This window comes from Cetorhinus maximus, unplaced genomic scaffold, assembly GCF_964194155.1.
Source record: "Cetorhinus maximus unplaced genomic scaffold, sCetMax3.hap1.1 HAP1_SCAFFOLD_1282, whole genome shotgun sequence".
NCBI lineage: Eukaryota > Metazoa > Chordata > Chondrichthyes > Lamniformes > Cetorhinidae > Cetorhinus > Cetorhinus maximus.
Genome location: NW_027597223.1, coordinates 33990 through 49768, shown reverse-complemented (window position 1 = coordinate 49768; position 15779 = coordinate 33990). Strand labels below are relative to the sequence as shown.

The 15779-nt window shown below is 41.1% G+C and overlaps 1 protein-coding gene across 4 annotated transcripts in view; it reads left to right on the top strand.

Moving 5' to 3' along the window:
* The window catches only part of LOC144676004 (uncharacterized), a 44363-nt gene extending 30999 nt beyond the window's left edge, over positions 1 to 13364 (top strand). For 2 of the 4 annotated variants that reach the window (XM_078536528.1, XM_078536527.1), the window contains exons 12-16: positions 2884 to 2979; positions 4117 to 4270; positions 8546 to 8604; positions 11757 to 11797; positions 11919 to 13364. In XM_078536528.1, the coding sequence (XP_078392654.1) occupies positions 2884 to 2979; positions 4117 to 4270; positions 8546 to 8604; positions 11757 to 11797; positions 11919 to 12096 (528 nt within the window). In that variant the 3' untranslated portion in view covers positions 12097 to 13364. Of the gene's footprint in view, positions 1 to 2883; positions 2980 to 4116; positions 4271 to 6142; positions 6330 to 8545; positions 8605 to 11756; positions 11798 to 11918 lie in introns of those variants that run through there. The other 2 variants (XM_078536530.1, XM_078536531.1) reach the window with 2 other exon arrangements.
* Positions 13365 to 15779: the final 2415 nt, after the last annotated feature.

Genomic DNA, 15779 nt, shown 5'->3' with positions numbered 1-15779 from the left:
GACCGTGAAGTAAGTTGAAATGTTGTGGTGACTGTCCTGACTTTTTCCCTCACTACAGTATTTATTTAGCTCACTGAGTACCTCTGATGGCAAAAATCTGGTACTGTGGCATTGCAAAAGAAAATGGGCTCTGTACAATACTAGGTTCGGTTGTAACTGGGACCAGCCTGCTTACAAAAATAAATTGCAATATTTTTAAATTTGAATGTTTCATCTTCTGGAAGCAGAGCTGCAAAGATGGTCTTTTTCAATACGTCATGATTCTTGAAAAGAAAAAGACTTGTATTGCAGCCAATGGAAGTACTTTTGAAATGTAGTCACTGTGTAATGTAGAAAACACAGTAGTCAATTTATGAACAGCAAGCTTCCACAAACAACATTGTTGATCTGTTTGTGATGTTGGTTGAGGGACAAAATATTGCCAGGGCATCAGGAGAACTCCGTTACTCTTCTTAGAAAGCGCTATAGGATCTTTCACATCCACCTGAAAGGACAGACTTGGTTTACTTCTCATCTGAAAGATGGCAGCTTTAACAATGCAATACTCCTTCATTCAAACACTAGAATGTCAGCCTAGACAATGCACTCTGGAAGGAACGCATTGCCTTCTGACACCGAGGTGTGACTGCCCCCACTGAGCTCCGGTTGGTGTGTGTTCATCAATTGAGGACTTGGTCCCGTTGTACTAAACCTGCTTGATTCTTAGTGGGGATACAAAACTGTGATATGGGTTTATGGTGTGATGTGGCCACGGGGATATTGTAACAAATGACAGTTTAATTATTAGGATTTTAGCTTTCCAATAATTTACTTTAGCTAAATCAGAAATACTTGCAAGTTTGGGCAAAAGGACAGCAACAATTTTTTTTCTCAAGGCTTCAAAATGTTCTTATTGTGGAGAGATTTCATTGAGAACATTTAGTCAATTCATGAATGCTGCATTACTGAAGATCCAATTCTTTCTTGCTGGGATGTGCACATTGTAGTTTCTCCGAAATTGAATTTCAGCTCCTAACTTTCTCCCCTTCCTCTCCATTTCTTCCCCCCCTTCCCTCAAATGGTTTTTGTGTCTTAAAATGAGTTGGCACACCCTCTTCAGTCTGAACTGGTGCATTTCCTGAATTTCAAATAGATTTATTTTCTTCACAAAAGGAATGCTGGATTTTTCAAAGAAAACAGAAAATATTGGGAATGCACAGCTGGCCGGTAAGAATTGGATCACATCTAACAGAAGCTCCAATTCTAAACGTTAACCTGTCTCTGCTGAGTGCTGTAAGGTGTATCTCCCTTTCTGATGCTGACTACCCCACTGTACATTTCCAGTGTTTGCGATAGACTGATTTGAATTTGATCAGTTTTAATTTCACTACGTCTGGACAACACACCCGAGGCTGGTACTAGAATTATAAGACTAGAATAGAGACCAGCTTTACAAACTGTTTCCTTGTCTTTCTGTTTCCTCACCTTGTGTTTATTTTTTGCTCTACGAAAAGCAGCCAGTTCAGGGGGGGTGTCTGTGCAGCAGCCTGGGACTGAATTAGCAGAAATAAAGTCAAAGCTTGGGGACAGAGCAGAGAAGGCAATGGTGAGTGACTTGCATACTGCTGGGTTTATAAAGACATTGCAGATTTTACATTGGTTTGCAGGTTGGTGCATTTGTGCCTTTTGTTCACAGGACTAATATCTTACAGCAGAGAAACAGGCCATTCAGCCCATATGCCTGTGCCATCTCTGTGAAAAAGCTATCCAATTAGCCCACTTCTCCCTCACCACTTCACCCTATTCCCCAACTCCTGCTCTTTCCCCATAGCCTTGCAAATTTCTTCTTTTTCAAGTATTTATCCAAATCCCTTTTGAAACTTACTTTTGCATCTGCTTCCACTGCACTTTTAGGCAGTGCTTTGCAGGTCATAACAACTCACTATATAAAAATAAGCTCTCTCCCTTTCCTCCTCTCTGGTCCTTTTGGCAATTATCTTAAATCCGTGTCCGCTGGTTACTAGACCCCCCCTCCCCCAACTGCCCACTCACCCCCAGCCAGCGGAAACAGTTCCTATCTGCTTCTCAAAACCCCTCGCGATTTTGAACATTGAGGATGATCCAGAGGAATAAATATTTGAATTATGAGCTTCCACTGGGGCCTGTTGCCCAACAGGACTACAGTGTGGTCTGGAAAATGGTGAGTATCACAAATTGAGCATGCGGAGCTCCATGCCAGTTACTCATTTCTGCAGTTCCATCAAGCAAAGCTGGGGTAGTTTCCTTAGTGGAGGGTAATGGGCAATAAGTACTGGCAATACCAACAATGTTCCCATCCCACGAATAAGTCTGGACCATTGCAAATATTTTTTAAAAGGAACGTAATTATGTGACATTACATAGTCCAATATTCTTTGGAATGACTAGATTTTTTAATCTCTTTAGATGGAGATGTGCTGCTGTTCGAGGATGAATTCAAGCTGGATTCAATCCTGATGGCTCTTGCATTTCGCTGGTTTTGTTTTGCGTTTGTTCATGGATTTGCAGTAACAACTTGCATTTATGTAGTGATATTTCACAGCATAATCAGAAAAAAAATTAACATTGAACCACATGAAGAGGTATTGGGAAAGGTGGCCAGAAGCTTGTTCAAAGAGGTAGGTTTTAAAGAGCAGCTTAAAGGAGGTGACGGAGATAAAGAGGAGCAGAGGGCCAAGGAGCAAAATCTAAAGTGCATGTCTCTGATCATTGATCAAAGCATTCATCAACAAAAATTAACCCAAGTAAGGAATTGGTAAACAATAAGCTGTTATAGATTGTTAGACTTTCTTTTGTAAAGTTTGTTTATTGGTGCTTAATTCTAACAGGAAGGAAAATAATTGAAATACATTTTGCTTCATTTAGGTTAGGTTTAAAGAAATCGAGTGCGAGCTTGATATCAAGACCCATATCGCGGACCTTCGCACTATGGAAGTGGCTGATTTACAAGAAGAGATCAAGGTGGGTGCTGTGGATTTTGCATTCAGTGTTGTATTTGTGTTAACAACAGAACTTGCATTTAAAACCATTAATATAGTAAAACATTCCAAGCAGCTTCCGGAGAGTGTTATCAAACCAAATTTGACACAAGTGGCATTACAGAATAATAGGGGGAGTGACCAAAAGCTTGGTCATAGAACTGAGTTCTAAGGAGTACCTTAAAAGGAGAAGAGAGAGAGAGGTTTGGGGAGGAAATTCCAGAGCTTAAGGCCTAGGCAGCTGAATCGTGGTTCCCATTGATGGAGTGATGAAAATTAGGAATGTGCAAGAGGCCAGAATTGGAGGAGTGCAGAGATCCCAGAGGGCCTGAGGAGCTGACAGAGATGGGGATTGGCAAGGCCAAGGGATTTGTAATCAAGGGTTAGCATTTTCAAGATGAACTGGCTGCATCACAGGAACCACACCTCGACTAATCTGGGTTGTTTCGTACATATGAACGTATAAATGAAGTATAAAACAGAGTGAGGCATTCTGTGGATTTGATAGTACATGGGGCTGCCAAGTGTGACAAGGAGTCTACCTTCAGCCTCTGAGTTGCCTGCACTCAGCTGGAGTGGTGGTGCATGATGATTGATTGTCATGACACATGACAAAGGCGGGATCCATTGGCCAAATTCCCACTGACCTCTGTAAGAAATGCTGCTATATAAATGGCATCTTTCATGGTGAAATGAAGTCATTTGAAGGGTAATCACTATTGTAATGTAGGAAATGTGAGATCCAATTTGCACACAGCAAGCTCTCACAAACAGCAATTTGATAATGACCAGGTAATTTTATTTTGAATGATGTTGGTTAAGGGATGAACAGTATGGATTATAACTGCATTTGGCAGCCCCTGTACTATCAGATATTTGAGGGGGAAAGTCAGGACTACAGGAAAGAGAGCAAGACAGTGGAACTAATTGAATAGCTTTTTCTAAGCTGGCACAGGGATGATGGGTAAAATGACCTCCTGTAAATTTTGATTCTATGAATTAATCCAAACCTGGATAGTATGATCCTGGTAGATTCCCAGTTCTGATCCACCTCTGTGCAGATGTTTCTCTGGTCTTTTACTTAATCAGATAATTACAATAATTTGACTTCCATTCACAGAAGCTGAATAGGAAAATTGACGATTTGAGAGTGGGCTCAAACCACCGGAGTGGATCATTTCAGCTGGAGCACCCTAATCCCTACAGCTTGACTGTTCCAAAAGTCCATTCCGGACACTCTGGACTCCTGTTCGGCAACCCATACTCTGAGTGTGGTAGGTGATCCAGAATTTCGTACTCCATATCCTTTCATGCATGCTCGTGCTCTTGTTTGTCCTCAGCCTGATTCTGGTGTAGGTTCAAACTCACCTTGTCGTGCAGGAACAACTTGCATTTACAAGTAGGACCTTTTAACATGGGAAAACATTCCCATTAAGCTTCAGAAGAGCATTATCAAACAAAAAATAACAAAAAAAAAGGATATTGGAAGAGGAGATCAAAAGCTTGATCAAGGAGGAAGATTTTAAGGAGAGTCTTTCAGGTGAATGGAGAGGCAGAGAGGTTTGGGAAGGGAATTCCAGAGCTTCAGCTGCTGAAGGCACGACTGCCAATGGCAGGATGAAGAAAGTCGGGAGGGGAAATGCACAATAGGCCTGAGTTTAAGGATTGCTGTGTTCCAGGAGGGGTTGTCAGCTTGGAAGAGATTAAAGATAGGGTGGGGATGAGACTATGGAACATGAGGATGAAAACTTTAAAGCCAGTGCAGGTTGTCAAACACAAATGCCATGGCTGAGCATGACTTGCTGTAGATTGGGATATGGGCAGCAGAGTTTTGAATGAGTGCAAATTTGAGAGGGTGGGTGAAGGAGGCTGGCGTGGAGCTTGTGGAATGGTGGAGTCTAGTGTTAACAAGTATGGATGAGGGTTTTAGCAGTAAGTTGGCTGAGGAAAGGGCAGAGGATAGCAGGGTTGCAAGTGTGGAAGTAGATAACAGGTTCAGTGCCTGACTGTGGAGTGGGACGTGTGTGATTAAAATGGTGACTCAAATCTTGACCAAATAAATGGGTTTTGATAATGATCTTAAAAGATGGAAGTGTTCAGAGAGGGAATTCACAACTTTGATTTTTTTCTCTGCTCTTTTCAAAAGTTGAAATGTCCTGTAATGTGGATCCTGACCCTTTGCAAGTGTTTTTCCTTTGAAAATAACAACAGTCTGGTTAGATTAGAACTCCTATTCAAGGGGAGGAAATAAGAAAGAAAGAACTTCCATTTAGAGAGCTTCTTTCACAACCTCAGGATGTCCCAAAGTGTTTTACAGCCAATTAAGTGTAGTTACTGTTGTATTATAGGAAATAAAGTGGCTAGTTTTCACACAGCAAGATCCCACAAACAGCAGTTGAATAAATGGCCAGTAATAAATCTGATTCAAATGTTGAATGAAGATAAGTATTGGTCAGAACACTAGGGAAAGCTCCCCTAATCTTCTTTGAAATTGCACTGTTGAGATGCTGCCTTCAGGATTATAAAATCACAATAATTGATGTATTTTTGGGAATGCCATCATTTATCTTGCCATGGAATATTCCCTGTAAGAAGGCACCTCTTCATTGGGATTCCATTTACAAACATATTAAATAGAATTTCCACTTAAGACAGATGTGCCCAAACTTTTCGTCTTCACAGACGACATTAGACGTGTACCAAAATACTCAACGACTGCTCTATATTCAACTCCCTGTTCCTATTAATTCCATATATCTCAATTTGGTGACAATAACAAATTTTGGGGTTCTGATTAAGGATTTATTTGTCAATGAGGTGACTGAGCTAAAAACAGCCTCTTCCAAACTTCCAGGCCCATGAAATTCAAACAGAACAAACCAGACAAGCAGAACAAGTTTCCTGGGTTTCCACTGGCCCATGTGGGAACAAGGCCATTGGTTTGAACAACCCGAATATCTGAAGTGACTGATCCAATAGTAGAGCAGGCCCAAGAGGCTGAATGGCCTTCTCCTGTTCTTAAGTTCCAGTGCACTTGGAAATCCATGTGCCTGACACACCTGATATCTGAATTCTAGTGATTTTGAAATTAATGTTGTGTGTGTTTGTGTGTGTGTGCGTGTGTGTGCTTTTCCTTCCTCACGCAGGGTTAGGGAGATGGGGCTCTCCCGCAAGATAGAGGGTGGGCGAAAGAAAGGCTGGAATAATGGCGCAGTCGCATGCAGAGGCAGCAACATGACAAGGAACTGCTCATCCTGTTGTTTACATGACCAGTGAGGAGAGGGGAGACAGCCCGCGGTGCGATTATTTCAATAAAGAGTCCAAAGTTTGACATATCTGTCTCTGCACTCTTGTGTTATTCTTGTTTTCACTTCTCCCACCAAACGCATCATTTTCCAAGTGAAAAAACTGCCCATTAATAATTAAAGCTGCAGACCTGGAATGTTTGTTGTTGCTAAAAGACACCGAAATAAAGGGAAAAATTTAAATACTGTGGATGCTGGGAATCTGAATTAAAAACTGAAAATGCTGGAAATAACCAGATCAGACAGCATCTGTGGAGAGAGAAACTTGGTTAATGTTTCAGGCCAATGACCTTTCATCAGAACTGGTAAAAGTTAAGAGATGGAACCAGGTTTAAGCAAGTGCAGGGACAAAGAACAAAGGGAATCATGGTTCAAGGCCAAAGGGAGCGGTAATGGGACAAGTAAAGAAATAAAATATGTGTCTAGAGGAGGTGTAAATAGGAATAGCAGAAGCAACACCAGCAACTGTCATCCAAAAAAAAAAGAGGGCTGAGATTATGATGTGAAATTTTTGAACTCAGTGAGTCCAGAATGCTGTAAAGCATCTAATCAAGTTTACATTGAGCACCTCTGGAACAGTGTAGGAGACTAGAGACAGAGAGGTCAGAATGGCAATTGGGGGAGAATTAAAGTGACAGATAACCAGAAGCTCAGGGTCACACTTGTGGATTGAACAGAGGTGTTCTGCAAAGCAGTTACCCGATCTGCATTTGGTCTTCCCAATGTTGAAGAGACCGCACGATTAGCAAATACAGTATGCTAAATTGAAAAAAGTACTAGTAAATCACTGTTCGCCTGGCAGGAGCATTTGGGGCTGTTGTCAGCAGGCTTGATGATGATATTGGGGTAGGACTGAAAGAACAAGAGTTCTACAAATTCAGGGGGAGACAGGTTACAATGAGTGAGGAGAGCAGAGAATTGAAGACAATTGAAGGTGTCAATGGCAGTTCTCAATTAAATGATGTAGAAAGGATAAGGGACCAGGGGAGGGATCCAGGTGGAGCAGAAGTTCTGCAAGTGGGAGAAAGGATCCACTGTGTGTGGGGCAGTGGGGGGGAATCATCAAATCATCATCTCTTTTGTCATTTAATCTCGCAGGCTTTCCACCTACCCAATCACAGACTTTCCCTTTTGTTTTCCCCCAGCCATTCCCAGCCTCTGTACTCTTTACCGCCACCTTCTCAAGGGCAATTAGGGATGGGCAATAAATGGTAGCCTAGACAGCAACACCCACATCCCATAAACCACCATCACCACAACCGAAACATTTGTGAACATGCTAATAGTGGTCACTACCAACCCTTGGAAGCCACCAGCCAATGTTTTCAGAGCTCCTAATTTACTAATCCTTCCTCATCTAGTTACAGGCATACGCATCAGGGGCGTTCTGGTAATCTCTCTTTATCTCTCCCTCTCGATATCTCTCTCTCCCTTGATCTCTCATTATATGTCTCTTTCTTTCAGTCTCTACACTCTAAGGGCAGTTTGACTATTCTCTCAATGGTCTCCACAATTTCGATCTTCAGTCAGTGTTGAAAACTGTTTTTTGAACAACACAATGTAATAATATATTCTGATGGGTTTCCAACAACTCTCTCATATTCTCTTTTAAAAACCCAATATAGAAAAATCCTGACTGGTAATTTGAAGAGCAATTCCAAGACACTGGAAGCGCTCTCAAACGGCCACCTCTGGGTGAGTCCTGGCAAGCCTGTGGAAGTTGAAGTTCTGCTCTTATAAATGAAATCGTATCTTGCAATGAAATACCAGCTGTTAGAAACCATGCAATGAACCAAAGATATTTAAACATTGTATGTCTACAGGCAGAACCCCTCATCGTGACTGATGTACATATGATCAGCTATTCATCCTACAGAGTTCTGATCATCACCCAAAATGAAGCAGGGATCTCTCTGCCTCCTGCCTGTTCATGTAACTTAGCTTGGGGAGGTGCTTTTGCGTTTCCAATCACAAAATTAATTTTTAATTTTTTGGTGTTAATGGGTCACCATTTTGTCACGTTTTAATTTGGGCTTTTGTATGTTCATAATGCGCAACTAATGCAGAGAGAAAACTGTAACCCCTGTACTAGTTACAGCCAATCAACTCTTGTACTCAAGTTTCTTCTGTCTTTGTTCATCATGCAACAGCCTCTCAATTGTAAAGATCCAGCTTGTCTAGCGACCTACTGCAAGTGATACTTTTTATTGCTCTTGATTTGTCTTTTTCTTTCTGATCCTCCAGATACCAACAAATCACAGAGTGGTGGAAGCCCTGATGTTGCACAGAAGCCAGATGGAATGGTAAATCATCTAGTTTTTAAACTAAATCTTTAAAATTTATTTCCTCTTCTGGTGAAGTATTTGATTTTATGGCAACTGCTTGGTGTGAATTGAGAATTTTTGTTTGATCCCACTCGACCTCCCCTTCACTGTAACGCAGCATGCTGGAAGCTCATTGGATCTAATGTCAACCGCTCTGAACATCAAAAATGTTCTGCAAGGGAACTTGGCTCAATAACATCAATGTTGAGAGCAGTGGGGGTGGGACATTCTTTCTTGTAGAAGACTCAGGATTAATGTCCACGCTGATATTTGCCCCTGCCAACCAAGTTTGCTCTTGGCATACAGGTCTAGTATTTTGCAGTAGCACCTCACAGAAGGTGGAGCAAAAACAATTTGAGCAAGTCCATGGATTTCATGGTAGATAGCTGATTGTCATGCAGTTTTGATCGAGGCTGTGTACACATTCGTATCTTCCTCAGTTCTTCTCCTGAGACTGTCAGAGTGATATTGAACCACATGGGCCAAGTTTATATGGGGTTTGGTCCAGGCTGTGCCATCATTTGTTAGTTGACCAGCTTCATTTGACCTTTTTGCCTCTTGGGTTATTAGAGGGGAACTCTACCGGAGTCCCACCTCTGGTCATAAATCAGCGACCCTCTTGAATAGTAGCAGATAGGAACAGGTGAGGATAAACACTCCCCCCACCCCCTCCGCCCCAACCGCACACACTTGGAAGATTGAGGATGAAGGTGCTAGAATGCTTTCCAGCCCAGCTTTGATAGACAGGGATGAGGTTGAAGGTGTAAATTGAGCCACTTCTATTCTGATTCCCCATGTTTGTTAGAATAGGAAAAGCAGTGTGAAGCTGGGGTGTTGGTGATGTGGAACAAGCCAAAATGATGCTTCATTGCATCAGGTTTTTGGGTTTCCTATTTTTGGGACCAATTATGAAATGTCCTTTTTCTCTGTTTCTTTCTTGTTCATCTCAATCTCTCTCTCTTGTTTGCGATCCCTCTTGCACTCACACTCTATCTCTGTCTCTCTTAACAATGGTGAAGCTCGATTAAGATAGTGAAGTATTAATAAATATTTTTCAAGTATGTGGTGGCAATGTCCTTCCCCTTCCAAAAAGTTTTCATTTCAGCAGGTTAGATTTTTGTTGAATAGCGAGATTTATACTCCCAGTTTTTCAGGGCTGTTGAAAACAATTCTGTCTGAGAAATCTCAAAGTAAGTCTATGCTGAAGCAGGTGATATATTCTGGGGTTCAGGATGGCAACAGCCCTTGATATGTACACCAACTATTCATTCATTCACAGAATGTGGGCAGCGCTGCCAAGGCCAACATTTATTGCCTATCCTTCATTGCCATTGAGAAGATGGTGGTCCTTCATAAGGTTGAAATCAGTGCAATGGTGAGAGAGGATATTAGCTCGGAAAATCTAGATGTAGAATCAGTCTGGGTGGAGCTAAGAAGCAACAAGGGGCAGAAAACATTAGTGGGAGTTGTCTATAAGTCTCCAAACAGTAGTAGTAAGGTAGGGAGTGGCATTAAAAAGGAAATTAGAGATGCATGTAACAAGGGTACTACAATAATCACAGGTGACTTTAATCTACGTATAGACTGGGCAAGCCAAATTAGCAATAATACTGTGGCGGATGAATTCCTGGAGTGTGTATGAGATTTTTTCTTAGACCAGTATGTCAAGGAACCAACTAGGGAACAGGCTATCCTGGATTTGGTTTTGTGCAATCAGAGGGGGTTAATTAATAATCTTGCTGTGCGGGGTCCTTTAGGGAACAGTGACCATAACATGATAGAATTCTTCCTTAGGTTGGAAAGTGAAGTAGTCCAATCCGAAACTAGGGTCCTAAATCTAAACAAAAGGAACTACAAAGGTATGAGACATGAGTTGGCTAAGATAGATTGGGGAGCTTTATTAAAAGGCATGACAGTGGATAGGCAATGACGAATATTTAATGAATGAATGTATGCATTCCAATGGTTGTATATTCCTTTCTGATGCAAAAGCACCAACAGGAAAAGTGGCCCAACCATGGCTAACAAAAGAAATTAAGGATAGTATTAGACCCAAAGAGGAGTCATATAAAGTTGCTAGAAAAGGTAGCAAACATGAGGATTGAGAACAGTTTAGAATTCAGCAAAGGAGGACCAAGAGATTGATTAAGAGGGGAAAAATACTGTGAGAGAGTAAACTTGCAAGGAACACAAAAGGGGACTGTAAAAGCTTCGATAAGCATGTAAGAAGAAAAAGACAGTGAAGTCAAATGTAGGTCCCTCATAGTCTGAAACAGCAGAATTTATAATAGAGGACAAGGATATGGCAGAACAATTAAACAACTACTTCAGTTCTGTCTTCACAGAGGAACACACAAATAACTTCCCAGAAATGCTAGGGGCAAAATTTTTCTCTCATCGGGCGGTCGCGCGCCCGATCTGAGCTAGACTAAAATAATGCGCGATGACGTCAGGTGAGCGTCCCGATGTCATCATGCACTCATGATATTTTGCGCGGCGGGCGCTTACGAGAGGTGACAGCGCGCCTGCCGACAGTTAGCCCTATTAAGGGCCTTAATCAACTAATTAGATCTGATTTTTTTGCTGCCCATCACTGATTGGATGAGGTTTCCAACAGGAATTAAAAATAAAATAAAAATGTTTAAATCTCATTTATAACATGTCTGCCAATAGGGGCAGGGTTCACACTTGGATCCTTCCTGGAGTAATGATTCAGTATGACATGGACACAGCCATTGCAGTTCAGTAATTCTTTAAGGGGAAAATCAAATCCCTAATAATTTCTCTGCTGTAACAGCACAATCACAGAAATAACTTCCCGTGATGCTTTAACCAACCAGCTCTTCTTTGTCTTTTACACACATTATTTTTGGCCAGCATTTTGTGATTGAGGGTCAGGGGGTGGGGTATGGGGGTAGAGAAAGTGACTCCCAACGGCATTCAAAATTTCAGCAACATTCTCTAGAAAATCTGCACGTTTGAAACCAAATCATCCCAAGATTAAATTCTACAGAGCATGGAGACATTCTGAGAATAGCTGCAATCGGTGGTGGTTTGTGTTGGGGGAGCCAACATTTACGGTGTACATGGCCGACAGTGGGAGTGGGCTAACTGTTCTTTTCTGTACACAGAAGAATTCAGAGGACATGGTAGAGGAGATTCCAACTGACTGGTAAGGGCACATTGTTGTGATTTTTTTTTGTAAAAATTGTTGCACTACCCGGTACTCTGTAAAATTAAATGTAACTGTTCTTTGTAAATTCACAAAATCTCACGCATTTAAATATTTGCAGCCAAAAATGCCCAGTATGTGAGGTCCTATTCCCGCTCAACATGGAGGATTTTGACTTCGAGCGACACGTCCAGAAACACTTCGTTCACGAATGCCCTGTGTGCCAAAGAAGCTTTCCGGAGAGCAAACTCAGTGCTTATGAAACTCATGTGCAGGCCCATTTTTTGGAGTTCAACTGAGGGACAAATAAAGTTTTGAGTTCTACTTTATAAAGTTCATACCGTTTTTCAGCCTGAATTTTATTTTATTTTTTTTTGCTTTTTGGCACACATTTTTTATTTTATTTTATTCATTAAAATCTTCTTCGTTCGCTCAAGTAGTTTTACATAGTCAAAGGGAATGAGCAGCGAGCTTACTGTTCCATCTCTGCTGATATTATGCTTGCTCAAACATGCAGAGGGACTTGAGCATAGCACGTGTGACTTGCCTGGCCAGGGAGTGTGTGACTTAGTGATTGCATTGGGACTCAACCCAATGATGGACTGCTATAAAACAGTGACCTTTTAAGAGACTTTTTCATTTGAACTAATTGCAAATCTATAACATCTTATTCTTTAAGTCTAGTAGCAAATGTCACATTTGTGCGACCAGATGCAAATCTAGTCTGTTTTTAAAAAAAGAGACAAAGCCTCTTTAGTGTTAGGTACTTCTGAACTGAAGCCTGATACTTGCAACAATTTACAAGTCTGTAAAATTCTATGATCTAACAACCATTAAGCTTGAAGGGGTACAGCTTATTATAATGTGGAGTATACCTGTCTTGAAACCAGCATATTACCTGATTGGCTTTGCACATATATGTGGCCTTGCACATATCTCTCGAGTCTCACTTCAAAGTTACAAATGCACAATTCTAGGCTCTATTGTCAATCTGATTTCTTCTAACAACACACAACTCTCTTATTTGCAGAACATTACATAATACAGCTAGAGCATAACCCTTCTCGGTATAGTACATACCATAGTATGGAACTGCGGTTTTACAATGTAACATGAGATCTGTTGATAACTTGATATTTGCCACTATTTTGTTTCTTTCCGTCCATTTCCTATCCTCATTTGGGTGAGTTGCATTCACAAAAGAAAATTGTCCTGAATTTCTTGTGATTGCGTTTGGAATTGTGCATGATTAGGAGTGATTATACAGATTATAAGTACCATCAATTAATCAACTTGAGGTTTATGCAATTGCTGTGTAAATGCCATTCTTACTGGTGTTTTATTTAAAAGCTTTATGAAGTTTTTACTATACTTCTGGAATATTAAATGTAGGGCAGATGCTGTACAAGTTTCTTCCTAATTATTGTGAGGATGGTGGATATTTGAATGTTGGATTTGAAATGTCTGTTTACAATACTGACTTGAATTTAGTGTACACGTGTATGTTGTAATGTCACTGTTGTAGGATGGAATTGAAGATTGCTGAAAATTAAAGATTACATTATGATGTTGGGATTATTTTCTTTTTCTCAGCAGTGAGTCTAATTTTATAATATGTGAATCCTTGTTCTTCTTGGAGTTACTTTAGATCATAATGTCACCAAAACTCTTAAGCCAAGCAGTCATGCAAAGGGGCTGTGTTTTGAATTGATCCCTTTCTCACTCTCCACTTTGCTCGCAGATTTGCCCTTACCCCACTCCTTTATTGATGACACTGGCAGCCCTCATGGCCGTTCTTCATTGTGATCCTTTAGGAGGGTTGGTGTTTCCCCTCCACCCCGCACCCCCCACCACAGAGTTTCACAGCAGAACCTGATCCTGCCCTCAAATCCACAGACTCGTGCATCTGAGCAAGGACTCTGCTACTATCATTCCACAACCCAGGGAGCATGGAGCCAATTGTAACAGTGCTGTTGCTATCCATACTGAGAAACGTTCACTCAGCACAGATCACACATATCACATATGGGAAAAATAATAGTTTCTTGTTGAAAATTACAATTAATTTTACACCTAAAATAGAATTGTTTTTAAAAATGAGAAAATGAGTATTGTCCTGTGTGATAACACAAAACTAAATGATTTCAAAGAGTTCTGCTCAGTCCCTCTGTGTCACCTTCATTTCAGTCTGGTAGCTGGTAACTTGGAAGAGTTATTAACCCTAACTCAATGTAAGAACTGATATAATATCCATTGAGCCTTACTTATCCTTGGATTTGTGACTGCTATTTCAACCAATTATTTAACTTCATGAGAGCCTGATTTACAAGCTCCTTCATTATCAGATCCCCGATATTTGAGCAATATTTCTTTTTAATTGTAGAAACGGCTGGACTGTGAACTGTTAATAATCATTGACATCCCTTTACAGGAAAATTCTGGATAATTCAGCAGAAATGGGCTAAACAACCTTTCATTGAAATTTCAGTGGGTTCTTTCTGTAACTGATTGTGAGAAAGTCACTTCACTGGATGCGTGACTGAGCTGGAATTTTATTTATAAAGAAGCAAACAGTACGTGTGCCTTTGGCTCTATCTACAGGGTAAGCATGTTCTGGTGAATTGCCCATAATCCCTTGGTGTGCCGAGCTGATCCTTTGAGCCAAGCTGGGTGCAGAGCTCCACCTGCTGTAACACCATGGAACTCTGTCCACAGACACAGTATTCCCATGCAGAGAGGTATATTAGAGAAGCCCCAAATGTTTTAGCTGTCCCATGCTTTCTCTGATCAGTTATTCAAAGTAACAACTTAAGGTGATTGGCATGGGCAATATACAGATTTTCCTTTCATAATGTTTAACAGTTTGTCCTATAATTAGTAATTTAGGCTTTTAAAGAAAACACGCAAAAGTGCACACAAACCTTTTATGAAGACATGAACCAGAGGTGGCCATAGAGTCCCTCAAGCCGTTTTCATTATTCAATTAGATCATGGGGTATCTTAACTCCATTTACCCACCTCGGTTCTATATCCCTCAACACCCTTGCCTAATGACAATCTATCAATATCAGTTTTAAATGTTTAATTGATCCCAGCTGCAGCAGCTTTTTTGAGGGAGAGAGTTTCAGATTTCCAGTACCCTTTGTGTGAAGTGCTTCCTGACATCACCCCCAAAAGTTTAGCTCTAATTTTAAGGCTATGCACCCTTATTCTGGGCTCCCCCCACCAGAGGAAATGTTTTTTCTTTCTACTCTACCAAAGCCTGGAATCATCTAAACATTCCTTTCCCCCCCCTGCTGATCACCCTTTAATCTTCTATACTCAAAGGAGGACATCACTTAACTATGCAACCTGTTCTGATAATTTAACCCTTCTAACCTCATTAACATTCTGGTGATGTTGTGCTACATCCCTCTGGAAGGCCAATATATGCTCCCTGAGGTGAGGTGCCCAGAATGCACAGCACATCATAGATTGGTAGCATTCTCAACACTCAAGCACAGCAAGCTCCCACAAACAGCAATGTGATAAATAACCAGATACTCTTTTTTGATACTGGAACATTCCTTGTTCCAGTCCTACTCAGGCCCCCTCCCAAAACTCTTTCTCTGGTACATCGATGATTGTTTCAGTGCCGCTTCATGCTCTCGTCTGGACCTGGAAAAATTTATTAAGTTTGCTTCCAATTTCCACCCCTCTATCATTTTCACATGGTCCATCACTGACACTTCCCTTCCTTGACCTCTCTGTCTCAATTTCTGGTGATAGACTGTCCACCAACATTCATTACAAGCCTACCGACTCCCACAGCTACCTCCCCTCACCCCGCTTCCTGTAAGGACTCCATCCCATTCTCTCAGTTCCTTCGCCTCCGTTGCATCTGTTCTGTTGATGCCACTTTCAAAAACAGTTCCTCTGACATGTCTTCCTTCTTCCTTAACCGAGGTTTTCCACCCACGGTGGTTGACAGGGTCCTCAACTG